This window comes from Leiobunum rupestre, chromosome 7, assembly GCF_980474605.1.
Source record: "Leiobunum rupestre chromosome 7, qqLeiRupe1.1.hap1, whole genome shotgun sequence".
NCBI lineage: Eukaryota > Metazoa > Arthropoda > Arachnida > Opiliones > Sclerosomatidae > Leiobunum > Leiobunum rupestre.
The window spans coordinates 3,590,871-3,605,700 of NC_143390.1; the positions used below are offsets into that span (position 1 = coordinate 3,590,871).

The 14,830-nt window shown below is 38.1% G+C and overlaps 1 protein-coding gene across 1 annotated transcript; it reads right to left on the minus strand.

Annotated features, from left to right (window-relative positions):
• Positions 1-10,694: 10,694 nt before the first annotated feature.
• Positions 10,695-12,115, minus strand: LOC149933919 (zinc finger BED domain-containing protein 4-like). Its single transcript, XM_090153358.1, has 2 exons — positions 11,192-12,115; positions 10,695-11,123 (listed from the first exon to the last, which is right to left on the minus strand). Exons 1-2 carry the CDS (start codon positions 12,113-12,115, stop codon positions 10,695-10,697), a joined length of 1,353 nt encoding a protein of 450 aa, XP_090009484.1.
• Positions 12,116-14,830: the final 2,715 nt, after the last annotated feature.

Sequence of the window (14,830 nt, forward strand, 5' to 3'; positions counted from 1 at the left end):
GTGAGGCGTTTAGGGGGGGGGGTCGTGCTGAATCTCACCCAATCTCACGTGGGGGAGAGGGGGGTTTCGGAAAATATCACGTAATTTTTATTTCCACAAGAAACAGCATAAAATTGAGAGCAAACTGGGCTAAATGCTACACAATAACACCTTTGCGCCGATGCAGTGCATTGGGACCCACCGTAGATAGGGTGCCCATAAACCTTCACTTTGTCGACTATCCGATCGGTGTTCCACGAAAAAAACGCCGTATAAATAAAGTCAATTACAGAAAAAATTAAAGAAGAACATACATAATAAATATAAATGCGTCTGTTGTAGTATTGTCCAAGATTTCAATTACGAATTTTCCCTTTCTAAGTCCGGCGGCTACCAACGTAGTAATAACCGTAAGTTATAAATTCCATCCAACCGCGTCGACGTTTTAGCCGATCGACAATCATATTCAGTCTTATAGATTAACGAAACTTATACCGTTAGAAATCACTCATTTGACTCAGTCGAAATTAAAATTGTAAGTTTTTTCTTTTCTGTATTTTTTATTACTTCATTAATTTAACATAACAGTGATAGTGCATATAGTTAAGAATTAAGCTTAATAATCCTGAATTAACGTTTAAGATCGAAAATCTTAAAATCGAAAGTGAAACTAAAACTATTGCTTTCCTCCAACACCCCATATTTTTCTGATGTAGTAGGGTACACTACCACACAAAATATAATAGTTTGTTAAGGTAATACTAATATACCATTATATAAAACCCATTTTAATTCCAACTAATTCTGAGGTTCTACGTAGGCTATGATGGGGAAATATAATAATGAAACCTTTATAGTTATTCTCTTTACCGAAAAAACACGTTAAACAAGGTTAATAAATAAAAGCACTAAATAAGGTTGCCTATTCCGGCAGTTTTGGAATTCGCGTCGTCTGCTTGTCGGCCTACCTAAAATGCGTGTGACGTCACTGAGAGACCCAGAGAGGCTGAGAGCGGGAAGCGTCCATGGCTTTAGCGTAGGAACGCGGAAAAGATAAGGTAATTATTAGGGGTGTGCGAGCACTCGTTTTAAACGAGTACTCGGCTAGAAACTCGCTAAGCCTTCTGTAGAAACTCGCCGAGCTTTCGAGTTCAAAGTTTCGCCAAGGTCAAGCTCGCTAAGAACTCGTCAGTCAATTTAAGTGTTGCCGAGTGCTCGATTTGCTAATTTATAAGGCGCGCATGCTCAGTTGTAAATTTAAACTTTAAAAACCTATGACGTCACAATTTTCAACCAATCAGGGCGCTTAAAAATATTTGACGTCATATTTTTTCGGTTACCGCCATCAAGGAGGATAGGAAGGGAGGCGAAGTAGGAGGAATGAACGCGCCAGTATCCTGGTAAGAAGTTTAGCGCGCGCTCGGCGGCAAAATGTCGGAAAAATGGCGGCAACACGTAGCGTAGCGGCCGCAATCTTGCCGCCATTTTTCCGAAATTTTCCCGCCGAGCACGCGCTAAGCTTCTTACAAGGATGCTGGCTCGTTCATCCCTCCTACTTCGCCTCCCTTCCTATCCTCCTTGATGGCGGTAACCGAAAAAATATGACGTCAAATATTTTTAAGCGCCCTGATTGGTTGAAAATTGTGACGTCATAGGTTTTTAAAGTTTAAATTTACAACTGAGCATGCGCGCCTTATAAATTAGCAAATCGAGCACTCGGCAACACTTAAATTGACTGACGAGTTCTTAGCGAGCTTGACCTTGGCGAAACTTTGAACTCGAAAGCTCGGCGAGTTTCTACAGAAGGCTTAGCGAGTTTCTAGCCGAGTACTCGTTTAAAACGAGTGCTCGCACACCCCTAATAATTACCTTATCTTTTCCGCGTTCCTACGCTAAAGCCATGGACGCTTCCCGCTCTCAGCCTCTCTGGGTCTCTCAGTGACGTCACACGCATTTTAGGTAGGCCGACAAGCAGACGACGCGAATTCCAAAACTGCCGGAATAGGCAACCTTATTTAGTGCTTTTATTTATTAACCTTGGTTTGAACGTGTTTTTTCGGTAAAGAGAATAACTAACATTACAGTCATTAGGAAGTTTGAGTTCCATTTTCAGTTTGGGTTTCGGGAAGAACTACAACAGTAGAAGAAGATCTGTAGCCCGGCATTTGTGATTAAGAACTAGTCAACCATGGAGGAGTGAAATTGTTAATCAAAGTATAAATGAGCCAAGATTAAAAAGAAGAAAGACTAGTTTAATCTGGAAATATTTCGAAGTTCATGTCAGCGAAATATTAATTGTAAAGCTCTAAATACCTCCAGTATGAGAAATCATTTAAAGACTAAACATCATGATAAGTATAAAGAACTGTGTAACGAAGAAGTTAAGACAAAACCAATGTTAAAACAAATTTCGCTTGAAGCTTTTACTCAGCAAAAAGAACAATTTTTTAATGATCATCCAAAGGCCTTGAGTTTAACAAGATCCATTTCTGAGATGATCGCTATTGACTTTCAACCATATTCCGTTGTAGAGGATGTTGGATTTAAAAGATTAATAGAAAAGCTTGAACCAAGGTATAAAATTCCTAGTCGTTCCTCGTTTACCAGAACTCACATACCAGGTTTATATAATGAATTGATAAATGATATTAAAACTCAACTGAAAGTATTTTAAAGGAAATTATTTCACTCTTGCTGTCATGTCATTTTCTGAAAAACATACAGCCGTTAACATTCGCAGTGCTATAACTAACATAATGGAATCGTTCGAAATTGGCAGACTTGATGATATTACAAGTAGTTTTGTGGTGAGTGATAATGGACTGAATATTGTAGCTGCTATAAGAAATACCAGCTGGATACATATTCCGTGCTTCTGCCATACGTTGTAACTAGCCATTAAAGACTGTTGGAACAACCTACAGGGGGACACTGGATCTCTACAAATTGGGGCCATCCTTGCTAAATGTAGAGGAATTATAGGATATTTCAAACGCAGTACGATAGCGTCGAACATGCTTAAATTAAAACAAGCAACTTGTAGTGAAGAGCAGAAGAATAAGAAACTTATTCAGGATATAGATACACGCTGGAACAGTACATATTACATGCTAGAAAGACTTCTGGAACTCAAAGCTCCAGTATCTGAACGACTATGGAATGGAAAATCATTAAAAACTTGATAAGAGTTTTAAAACCATTTGAGGAGGCAACTAGGCATTTGAGTGCTGAAGATTACCCAACATTGTCCATGGTTTTCCCAGTTCTGCATTGCTTGCAAGCGGAATTAATGAGACAAAGCTCCTTACCACAAGATCTTGCAGAAAACATTGCGGAAGTATTTTCCAAGGCCTTGCGATTAAGATTCAAGGACTTCCGGAATGATAAATATTTCATCCTCAGTATGTTAGTTGATCCCAGATACAAGGCAGTTTTAATGCAGAGCCATGAAAAAAGAAGGGAGTTATGCTACTGCAAAATGAAATTGAAAGACTTGTTATAAGCGAAAAAACTCAAACTGATGATAGTGATGGCGAGGAAAGTCCAGATGATCTCGACAATGACGAAACCCAAACATTATGGAGTGTTCTGGATGCCAAAATGCCAAAACAAAGGGTTCAACAAGGAACGCAGTGAGTGATGAAATTGCAATTTATTTAGAGCAAAAACCAATTCGAAAGGAATTGAGTGTTTTTGAATGGTGGAAACAGCACGAAAATGACTATCCAAATGTGGCTAAGGTGGCTCGATTGTTGTTAGCTGTGCCTGCTTCTTCTACACCCAGCGAGCGCCTATTCTCAGCCAGTGGTTATACAGTGTCCAACAGGCGTGAAAAAATATTACCAGAGCATGTTGAACAATTAACAGTTATCCATCAAAATCTTTTAAAAAATGCAAATTTTAAGAAATAAACAAATAGCATCCTAATAAATATTTTGAAAGTTCATTTAATATTCCTGTTTTTTTCATATTACTCAAATATTAGCTCAACGTGAAAAGATTTAAAACTTTTATCCTTTAAAACAACTTTTTGGGGGTAGAAATTTTAAAATCGCTCAAAATTCAAAACTCACCTAAAATTTTCAAACTCGTTAGAAACTCGGTTCTTAAAAAAAAGGGTTAAATTAAAACTCGTAAGCTCGCTTAGTTTTTCAAACTCGAACTCGGAAAGAAAAAATTTTGAAACTCGGAACTCGACTCGATAGCCAAAAAGTGATACTCGCACACCCCTATAGTAGTACTATTTTTATTTGTAAACCAAATAATAACTAAATTTTATTTTTATTCAAGGAAGAACCTTTATTATAAATCATTTTTTATATTATTTTAGGTCATTACAAGGAAAGAAAAAATATTTCACAAATTCCCTAAAAATGCTTCAATAATAAATATTTGGAAACAGCGTTGCTACAGAGCTGATAATTTAAATGAAAACACCGCGCGAATATGTTCTGATCATTTTACAGAAGGTGATTATTGTCATGACTTAAAAGCGGAGTTACTTGGAATAGAAAAACGAAAGGTTTTGAAAGAAGGTGCCTTGCCTACATGAAATATTAAACCATCGTCAAAAGAGAATACTCTCAATGAAGAACGTGCAAAACGTATCGCAAAAAGGGATTCAAAGAAAATAGTTAACAACCTTTTAAATTCATCAACACTTGCCGTAAATGCAGGAAATTAAGAACCACCACAGGAATCTAGCACTATTTGCACTGATCAACCGCAATACAAAGCTACTTCTCTCAACTATAACAAGTCTAAAACAAGCGAAGTAATTTCACCAACAATAGACGACATAGAAAACTGTAGCAAAACAGTTTTAGAGAAACTTAATTCATCTAGTCACTCATGTGTGCAAAGTTTGGATTCATCAGGTTATTCAAGTTTACTATCAGAGTCGGTTGATGATGCAATATTCACTTTGAGATCCAAATGCAAAGACTATGAAACTCTACTAAAAGAAAAAGGACGATTTATTGAAAACTTTAGAAAATGAGAAAAAAGACTTAGAAAATCATTATTTTAATCTAAAATACCATGCAACTAGAGTCAGCTCGAACAGAAATTGCCCAAAGAACCATAATTAACACATCCTTAAAAAAACAGCTGAAAAAACCCAAACCAAAGCAACATCAAAATTAGAACTGAAACGAAACGTTTTATTAACTCTTAAAAATGTTTTCACTCCAAATCAAATTGATATTCTACTCGGAATAAAGAAACGTGCGCAATGGAACAACGAAGAATTGGCTACCGCATTTACGCTAAGATATTTCAGTAAACACGCATATATTTATCTTCAAAAGACTTTAAAATTCCCTCTTCCTGGCATTTCAACTTTGCAGAAATACGCATCGAAAATTGATCTTTCAGAAGGTACGCTATATGATGTTTTAAGGATGATGAAAGCTGTTGGTGAAAAATTAACTGAAATTGAGAAATTAACCATAATTAATTTTGACGAAGTTAAAATTAAATCCATCTATGAATATGCTATTAAGAAGGACAAAGTTGTAGGCCCCCACTCACAGCTGCAAGTTGTTATGGCTCGAGGGTTGTTCGGAAAATGGAAACAGCCTGTTTATTTCCAATTTGATCAAAAAATGACCAAAGACATTTTATTTTCTCTAATAACAGACCTTAACGCTATTGGCTATAGAGTAGTTGCCTATGTTTGCGATATGGGGGCCTCAAATCAAGGTCTGTGGAAATCACTCGGTGTCTCCCAAAAAAGAATATCTATCGAATCGTCTTGCTGTCCTAAAAATTTTATCTTTTTCTTAGCTGACGTCCCACATCTGTTAAAACTGATTAGGAACTGGCTCTTGGATAACGGATTTCAGTTGTATGATGGACAAATAATTTCCAAAGCTCCACTTGATGCGCTCCTGAAAGAGGATTCACACGAGTTAAAAGTAGTTCACAGGTTGACACCATTACATTTGAGTTGTAAAAATACAGAGCGCCAGAACGTTCGTTTAGCGGCAGAATTGCTTTCACACACTACAGCAACGGCTTTAAAACAACTTAGGCCAGGAGGAAATCTAAAAGTGGCTTGCGATACAGCTGACTTCAAAGAAACCACCAACAATTGGTTTGATATTATGAACAGTCACATCATTGCTGTTCCATCATTTCCTACAAAATGTGCTTATGGCTTAAAACAACATATAGATGAACAAAATAAGTGGCTTGAGGAAATGATATTTTTGATGAACAGTATGACTTGTATCGGAAAAACAGCTATGCAAGTATTCCAGAAAGGTGTAATAATGTCAACCAGATCATTGCAATCCCTTTTTATGCACATGGAACGATAATTTAAAATTGATTTCATTCTGAGTCACCGTTTAAATCAAGATTGCCTTGAAAATTACTTTTCACAGCTGCGAAGTCGAGGTGGATTAGACGACCACCCGACTCCTCTCAACGCAATTTATCGCATGAGGCTAGTGATGTTGGGCAAGAGTCCAGAATTAGTTAAGAAAAACACCAATACAAAAGCACCAGTAACAAACCGTGATGACCAGAACTTTTCCAGCTCTCCGTGTTCTATTGATGAATCTTCTTTTGTAGTTGCAAAAGTTCTTAAGCAACTAGAAGTCAATTTGGAAAGTAACGTTGAGAACAAACACGATGACATTGACAGCTCTTTAGTATTAATTGAAAAGGATTCAGAAAACACGTGTGAAGCCCCTACGGACGTTGAAATTAATTTAACCAAAACCGAAGAGGTTGGATTGGAAGTTGTAAGTGGATGGGTAGCAAAAAAGTTCCAAACCAAGTATCCCCAGTTATCTAAGGATAATGCAAATTACACGGATGACCACACCTATAACATTCCATCCTGGATCAAACACTTGTCGTTCGGAGGCATGATCGAACCATCTGAATCCTTTTTAAAAGTCTGCAGACTTATAGAAACAGAATTTAGGAAATTCCATAAAGACAACATAAACAGAGAAAATCACGTTATTGAGAGCTTAGCAATGAAAATAAGCCACGAACTTACAAGCCTCCCATATGAAGTCATCCACTCTTATATCAAAGTACGAACATTTATACGCATCAAGTATTTGAATGCTCTTCTGGTTCAGAGTCGTTTTAAAGAAAAAACAGCTGAGGATACAAAAAGAAAAACTACCCTGAAAGTACAAAATTTTTTAAAATAATTATTATCGAGTTCTTAACTGATATTTTTTTTAAATATAAAACATGATTGAGTTCCTATTTTTAAACTTTATTAAATGTATTTGTGATAAGTGGACAAGTGGCACTAAAAATATTAAGTGAAAAGCTACAGTTGTGATAAATGTGTTACTAGTTTATATTCTGAATATTAACTGTATTAAGGTACAAGTGGTACTTCTCATAATAAAATATTTCTACATTTTATTTATTGTATGACAGTGTTTTGACCTAGGCTTAATTGGTTAAGCTCTTTAAACTAAATATTTTTACATTTAGGTTTACTTCCAGTGTTTTTTGCTTAATGCATTGTGCACCTTGTTATTTGCAATTTAAGGAGTTCTACTTTACTTCACTTTTATTTTGCAACTGCCTTGAATTTGTTCATAAAACGGAATACACGACGGTGGCGTATTTACATGTTTTGTTAATAGACCGTTTCCAGACAACGTTCTGTCTATACTAGTCTTATTAAACTAGTCTTAAATATAAATAATAAAGCAAATTGTTTTTTTTAAATAAATTTAACGCTATCAAACACATACTAACGTATTTACACTAAAAATACGCATTTTGAGAATCTCACGTGATATTAGGGGGGGAGGGGGTTTAGCCAAATCTCACGACATCTCACCAAGGGGGGAGGGGGGGTGTGAAAAATCGTCAAAATCACCTCACGTAATTAATGGATGCTCCCTAGTATAGGCTAGAGTAAAACTCCCGTAGCCGCTACAGTCCCCGCCGCCGCCATTCGCAAACACGACGATTTTTAACGCCACGGTAGAATCCTCCTACGCTAGCGTTTTAAAACAGAAAGGGAAAGGCTGTAGAAAGCTAGCCATATTCTCTTATAGTTATACCAGATTTTCGTCCTTAGAATTCACGCGCATTCGACGATATTCTGTCGTTTTCGTTCACACACGGTTTCCACAACAGCGCTTGCCTCTCGCTTCCATTCGGGTGGGGGAGGGTAAGATATAGCGGCTCTCCCACTGAGGGTTCCTTCCTATTGTTGGAGACTCTTCGGAGCCCAGCCGTTCTGTGGAATTTGGGAACTATCACCTCCCCATAGCCCCCAGGTGTGGCCCACAAGTGGTCGGAGTGTGCAATAACTGGCGGCTTTAACGGGGAGTCGGGGTCCGCCTCTTGTACCCCATCACGGGCGGTGGCGCGCTGGGAGATGTTAGCTCGGTCCAAATGATTCTATCTCCACCTCCGACTTCGGCCCGGTGTGGGCTGGTAACTGGGCTTCGGCCCAGGCTAACGGAGAGGGTCCGGGCAACCTGGCCGCCTCGGCGGATTGGGTAGCCTGCTGTGGGGCTGCGGGCCTCCGTATGAGGGCACGGCGGTCCTGTTTCTCGGTCTTTTGGACTCCCGCCGGGATATCCGGTGCCAGCTGTGCCGGGTTATGCGGGCTGCCGTGTGCCCGCCGTTCCCCTTTAGGAGCTCTTTCCAATGGGCTTGGCTCTCTGCCTTCGTCGGTGGGGTGTCGGCCCGAGTTGCTAGAGCATCCGTTCTCTATCACACTGCTGTGTGCGAAGCGGCGGGCTGGTAGTCCCATTGCTGCACCTTCTGCTGGGTTGAGCGGCTTGCTTCGAGGGTGTGACCATCAGTGGTGGGGTTCTGCTACCCATGCTGGATTTGTCACCTGTCCGGGCTTGTGGACGCTCCGGTGGTGTGGTTTGAATCTTACCGGTACACCGGGCTATCAACTGACGCATGTCCAGCCTCCAGGTGTGAAGGGAGGGGGGGGGGGGGTCAAGGGTTATCGTTAGTGCACCTCTAAACGTGGTGAAATCGCTTCTGTTAGTTTTGTATCCTTTTAGCCCAACCACACTGGGTAATGAAATTGTCACCCACATATTTCCCACAAAAATATTTGGAGTGATTTTTCTCGACCGTTTATTTCATATGTTCATAAGATACAGGTCACTAAAGTCACTAAACAGCATGGCCTCTCCCAGAGAAGAGAACTATTGGGCGACATATTTAAAGTGCGTCGGGGGTAATATCAAGTCGTGGCGAAAAGGCTGTAGTATTTTATTTTTTAAAAAGTCGATAGAGACATGCACGAAATTTCTAGATATAGCCGCTTTTTCTTATTTAAATCAAAGTTCCGGTCGACATTATATACAATGCGTTAAAAAATATATAATCCTACGGGGATTGATATGTTGCCCTAAAATCGGCATATGAAAGCTGGGATTGGAGCGTTGATTTAAGGAGGAGTAACATTAGTTTTAATGTAAAGGAAAAACACAAAACTATAGGTATGAAACCAAATATTTTGCAGTTTCATTGAATCAAACCAGACATGTCTGTCCACGGCCAACGGCTTTTTTAAAAGCTGGCTGATAATACTTGGAGCGGGTCACTAACTCCATTAAATGTTTCCGTTACCGGTTAAGGAGGATTAAGTCTACGGGGGACACCTCCTTCGCTTAATAATCAAGGGCCTAGATTCCTACCTCACGGAGGTGGTGTGCAAACGGAATTATCCTACATACTTTAATTAGTTTATACTACTATTCTGTGTGTCCGTAAAGCTTGGCTTGTGTGAAACTATTATTTGGGGTCCACGTGACTCACTTGTTTTTATAGATGCAAGCTATAAATACTATCCTAAAGATATATTTTTGCGTTAGATAGTGGTTTTATTTCTGCAATATTTATCCGCGGTATGACGTCTAATTTATCCAGTCGAATTAGTGAAGTACAAGAAAATGCTATACGAGAGCTATTTGTTACGAACGGATGGAATGACTTTCATGGATTATCAGTTTTTGAAATAGTTTCTTTAATCCTATTTTAATGTAACTTTCTATTGACTTAGTAAAACTGAGCCAAATTTTTTGTTGTACACATATATTTAAAAGGACTAAAACCTTTAATTAGACGTCTTAATTTAGTCAGTATGAAGATTAGGGGTGTGCGAGTATCACTTTTCGGCTATCGAGTCGGGTTCCGAGTTTCAAAATTTTTTCTTTCCGAGTTCGAGTTTGAGCTTGAAAAATTAAGCGAGCTTACGAGTTTTAATTTAACCCTTTTTTTTAAGAACCGAGTTTCTAACGAGTTTGAAAATTTTAGGTGAGTTTTGAATTTTGAGCGATTTTAAAATTTCTACCCCCAAAAAGTTGTTTTAAAGGATAAAAGTTTTAAATCTTTTCACGTTGAGCTAATATTTGAGTAATATGAAAAAAACAGGAATATTAAATGAACTTTCAAAATATTTATTAGGATGCTATTTGTTTATTTCTTAAAATTTGCATTTTTTAAAAGATTTTGATGGATAACAGTTAATTGTTCAACATGCTCTGGTAATAACTTTTCACGCCTGTTGGACACTGTATAACCACTGGCTGAGAATAGGCGCTCGCTGGGTGTAGAAGAAGCAGGCACAGCTAACAACAATCGAGCCACCTTAGCCACATTTGGATAGTCATTTTCGTGCTGTTTCCACCATTCAAAAACACTCAATTCCTTTCGAATTGGTTTTTGCTCTAAATAAATTGCAATTTCATCACTCACTGCGTTCCTTGTTGAACCCTTTGTTTTGGCATTTTGGCATCCAGAACACTCCATAATGTTTGGGTTTCGTCATTGCCGAGATCATCTGGACTTTCCTCGCCATCACTATCATCAGTTTGAGTTTTTTCGCTTATAACAAGTCTTTCAATTTCATTTTGCAGTAGCATAACTCCCTTCTTTTTTTCATGGCTCTGCATTAAAACTGCCTTGTATCTGGGATCAACTAACATACTGAGGATGAAATATTTATCATTCCGGAAGTCCTTGAATCTTAATCGCAAGGCCTTGGAAAATACTTCCGCAATGTTTTCTGCAAGATCTTGTGGTAAGGAGCTTTGTCTCATTAATTCCGCTTGCAAGCAATGCAGAACTGGGAAAACCATGGACAATGTTGGGTAATCTTCAGCACTCAAATGCCTAGTTGCCTCCTCAAATGGTTTTAAAACTCTTATCAAGTTTTTAATGATTTTCCATTCCATAGTCGTTCAGATACTGGAGCTTTGAGTTCCAGAAGTCTTTCTAGCATGTAATATGTACTGTTACAGCGTGTATCTATATCCTGAATAAGTTTCTTATTCTTCTGCTCTTCACTACAAGTTGCTTGTTTTAATTTAAGCATGTTCGACGCTATCGTACTGCGATTGAAATATCCTATAATTCCTCTACATTTAGCAAGGATGGCCCCAATTTGTAGAGATCCAGTGTCCCCCTGTAGGTTGTTCCAACAGTCTTTAATGGCTAGTTGCAACGTATGGCAGAAGCACGGAATATGTATCCAGCTGGTATTTCTTATAGCAGCTACAATATTCAGTCCATTATCACTCACCACAAAACTACTTGTAATATCATCAAGTCTGCCAATTTCGAACGATTCCATTATGTTAGTTATAGCACTGCGAATGTTAACGGCTGTATGTTTTTCAGAAAATGGCATGACAGCAAGAGTTAAATAATTTCCTTTAAAATCATTTCCAATAAAATGGCACGTAAGGCTCATGTAAGAGTCTCCAGTTTTGGATTTCCAAAAATCAGTTGTAAATGCTATTCCGTATATTCCATTTGTTGATTCTTCTTTCAGTTGAGTTTTAATATCATTTATCAATTCATTATATAAACCTGGTATGTAAGTTCTGGTAAACGAGGAACGACTAGGAAGTTTATACCTTGGTTCAAGCTTTTCTTTTAATCTTTTAAATCCAACATCCTCTACAACGGAATATGGTTGAAAGTCAATAGCGATCATCTCAGAAATGGATCTTGTTAAACTCAAGGCCTTTGGATGATCATTAAAAAATTGTTCTTTTTGCTGAGTAAAAGCTTCAAGCGAAATTTGTTTTAACATTGGTTTTGTCTTAACTTCTTCGTTACACAGTTCTTTATACTTATCATGATGTTTAGTCTCTAAATGATTTCTCATACTGGAGGTATTTAGAGCTTTACAATTAATATTTCGCTGACAGGAACTTCAAAATATTTCCAGATTAAACTAGTCTTTCTTCTTTTTAATCTTGGCTCATTTATACTTTGATTAACAATTTCACTCCTCCATGGTTGACTAGTTCTTAATCACAAATGCCGGGCTACAGATCTGCTTCTACTGTTGTAGTTCTTCCCGAAACCCAAACTGAAAATGGAACTCAAACTTCCTAATGACTGTAATGGACCAATGGCGGCAAGGAGGATAGGGAGGGATGAACGCGCCAGCATCCCTGTAAGAAGCTTAGCGCGTGCTCGGCGGGAAAATTTCGGAAAAATGGCGGCAAGATTGCGGCCGCTACGCTACGTGTTGCCGCCATTTTTCCGAAATTTAGCCGCCGAGCGCGCGCTAAACTTCTTACAAGGATGCTGGCGCGTTCATTCCTCCTACTTCGCCTCCCTTCCTATCCTCCTTGATGGCGGTAACCGAAAAAATATGACGCCTATTTGCCAACTCCTTTTCAATATTAGTTGGCGCGTCGGTTACCGAAACCAGATAAAAAACGGTAAAAACCAGATAGCAGTAGGTCAGATTGTTTATCGGAACGGATCGTTGTTTTCAAAAGTCCAATCCGTCCATGATCACTCGGTTCGAATTCAATCCGTCCGTGTACTGTTTATGTCAGATACGATCCGTATACGTTGCATCCGTAAGTAATTTTATGCGAACTGTCCGATCCGACAAATAAAATAAAACAGATTGTGAAAAAATCCAATTCGTAGGATTACGGATGAATGGATCCGAATAATTGGACGAAGTGGTCGATTACGGATTTTCCTCTCTTAAAAATATACAGATTAGATTTGGATTGGATGAATCCGATACTGAACGGAATCGGGTTCTCCAATTACGATCCGTCCGTAGTCTATACACTTCGGATTCAATTTGTTCGTGGTTCGGTCTCTTCGGATCTAATCCATATTTTAAAATAATCCAATCTGTGAAAAAATATTTTCCGTAGGATTACGGATGAATATATCCGATTAATTGGAAGGATTGGTCAGTAACGGATTACAATTTTACGGTTTGGATTTGGTTGAATGAAACCGAGATTGTCACAGAACGGATTTGGGTTTTAAAAAATGTCATCCAACCGTGAACATTGGCTTCGAATTTTAGAGTTTCGAATTTTACTTATCCTTCCTTATAATAAATTTTCTTAAACGCATTGAAGTGTCAACAAATTAAGCTGCTATGGATTCGAGGTGTTACTGAGTAAGGCTTATCTGTGAATACGTTGTCGTTGAGATAAACTTTTACAACCTATGATTGTACGATTTTCACTTTTAAGTTTAACTCACATTTCGCACCACTAATACCCCCATTATGCAACCATGAGGTTCGGAAGGAATTAACAACTTTAAAGGGGTAACTTTATCCTAGCCACCCTACTTTGTACTTTTCACACTATCATGTTAACCAATCAAACGCACAAATTACGCACAATTATGCACCACAGTCTTAATATTACGCATCACAATAGTTAATGGTAACATTTAATTGTAAAAATTTTGCTTTTCCTTTTATAGAGGGTCAGGATAACCCCAGTTTTATGCTAGCTTATTGAAATACTTGGGTTTTGTTTTTCCTACTTAGGGGTGGTTCATAAATTACATAACGCAAAACATACACTTTTTTAACTCCCCCCTTCCCCTTGTAACTAAGAGTAATTGTTTTTTAATTACAATAGCTATTAGTTTAAAAAAATAATAATAATTGAAGTTAACATTTAATCTGTGAAGCGGCTAAATACGCATTAAGCTTTAATATAGCGTTATTCAAAATTGAACGTCAAATTCCCGGAAGTTGTGTAACAAAATGGTTACTTTACCTATTTATGAATGCCCCCTTATTATATTTCTACGACTGGCTCTGGTTTTCCCAAGTTCGCTATTGCTCTCTGGTATTGCCCAACTATCGCAACACCTTCTCGAACTTTCCATACGTGAAAGAACCCCAACGACCCCGTAGCAAACCCTTCTTCTAAAAAGGATAAAAAAAACTGGTCACACGTGTCTCTCCCTTCTTTTTTGATCCCATGCCATGAAGCTGACTGGACCTCTTCATCAACCTCCGAACTCAAGCCAAGTTTACGGCGTTTAACGAAGTTCCAAGTTCGCGTCCGATATTCTCCGCGAATATGAACTATGAACCGTGTAGTGCGCTTTGGAAGAGAGTTATTCGGGCTTCAATCCGCAGGATCTAATTAGCGTCCAGAAACCTCCACGTTGCAACTTACGTAAGAACGATTTAATTCATTGGGTACCAGAGAGCCATGTCGATTATATTTCCCTCGCCGATTAACGATTTCATTTAAATGTTAATGTTTTATATTACTAATAATTTTGCGTATATGAAAATACAAGTCTACCATTAAACTGATTTTTGATAACTTTACAATGCTGGCACTTTATTCCTAGAAATACTAAAACCTACCCTTAGACAACTTCAACGACCAAATTAACTTGCCATTTATTAAATTACTTAAAAAGTGTCACATTTTGGGGGCCCGATTCCGGTTTTGAATTTCGGATTTTGTTTTATGTACATCGTAACCTTTATTTCAATGGACTTCTAGTTCACCGTAGATTTTTTTTGCGTTAATTGTTTCTTTTGTTTGTTAGGTTTAATATTTCATGTCGTATTTTGATAGGA

Excerpts from the sequence above, each read along its gene's own strand:
- LOC149933919 (XM_090153358.1), bottom strand. The coding sequence starts at position 12,115 with ATGAGAAATCATTTAGAGACTAAACATCATGATAAGTATAAAGAACTG. Across the intron at positions 11,124-11,191 it reads TTCTGGAACTCAAAGCTCCA|GCAACTAGGCATTTGAGTGC; the intron begins GTATCTGAACGA and ends CCATTTGAGGAG.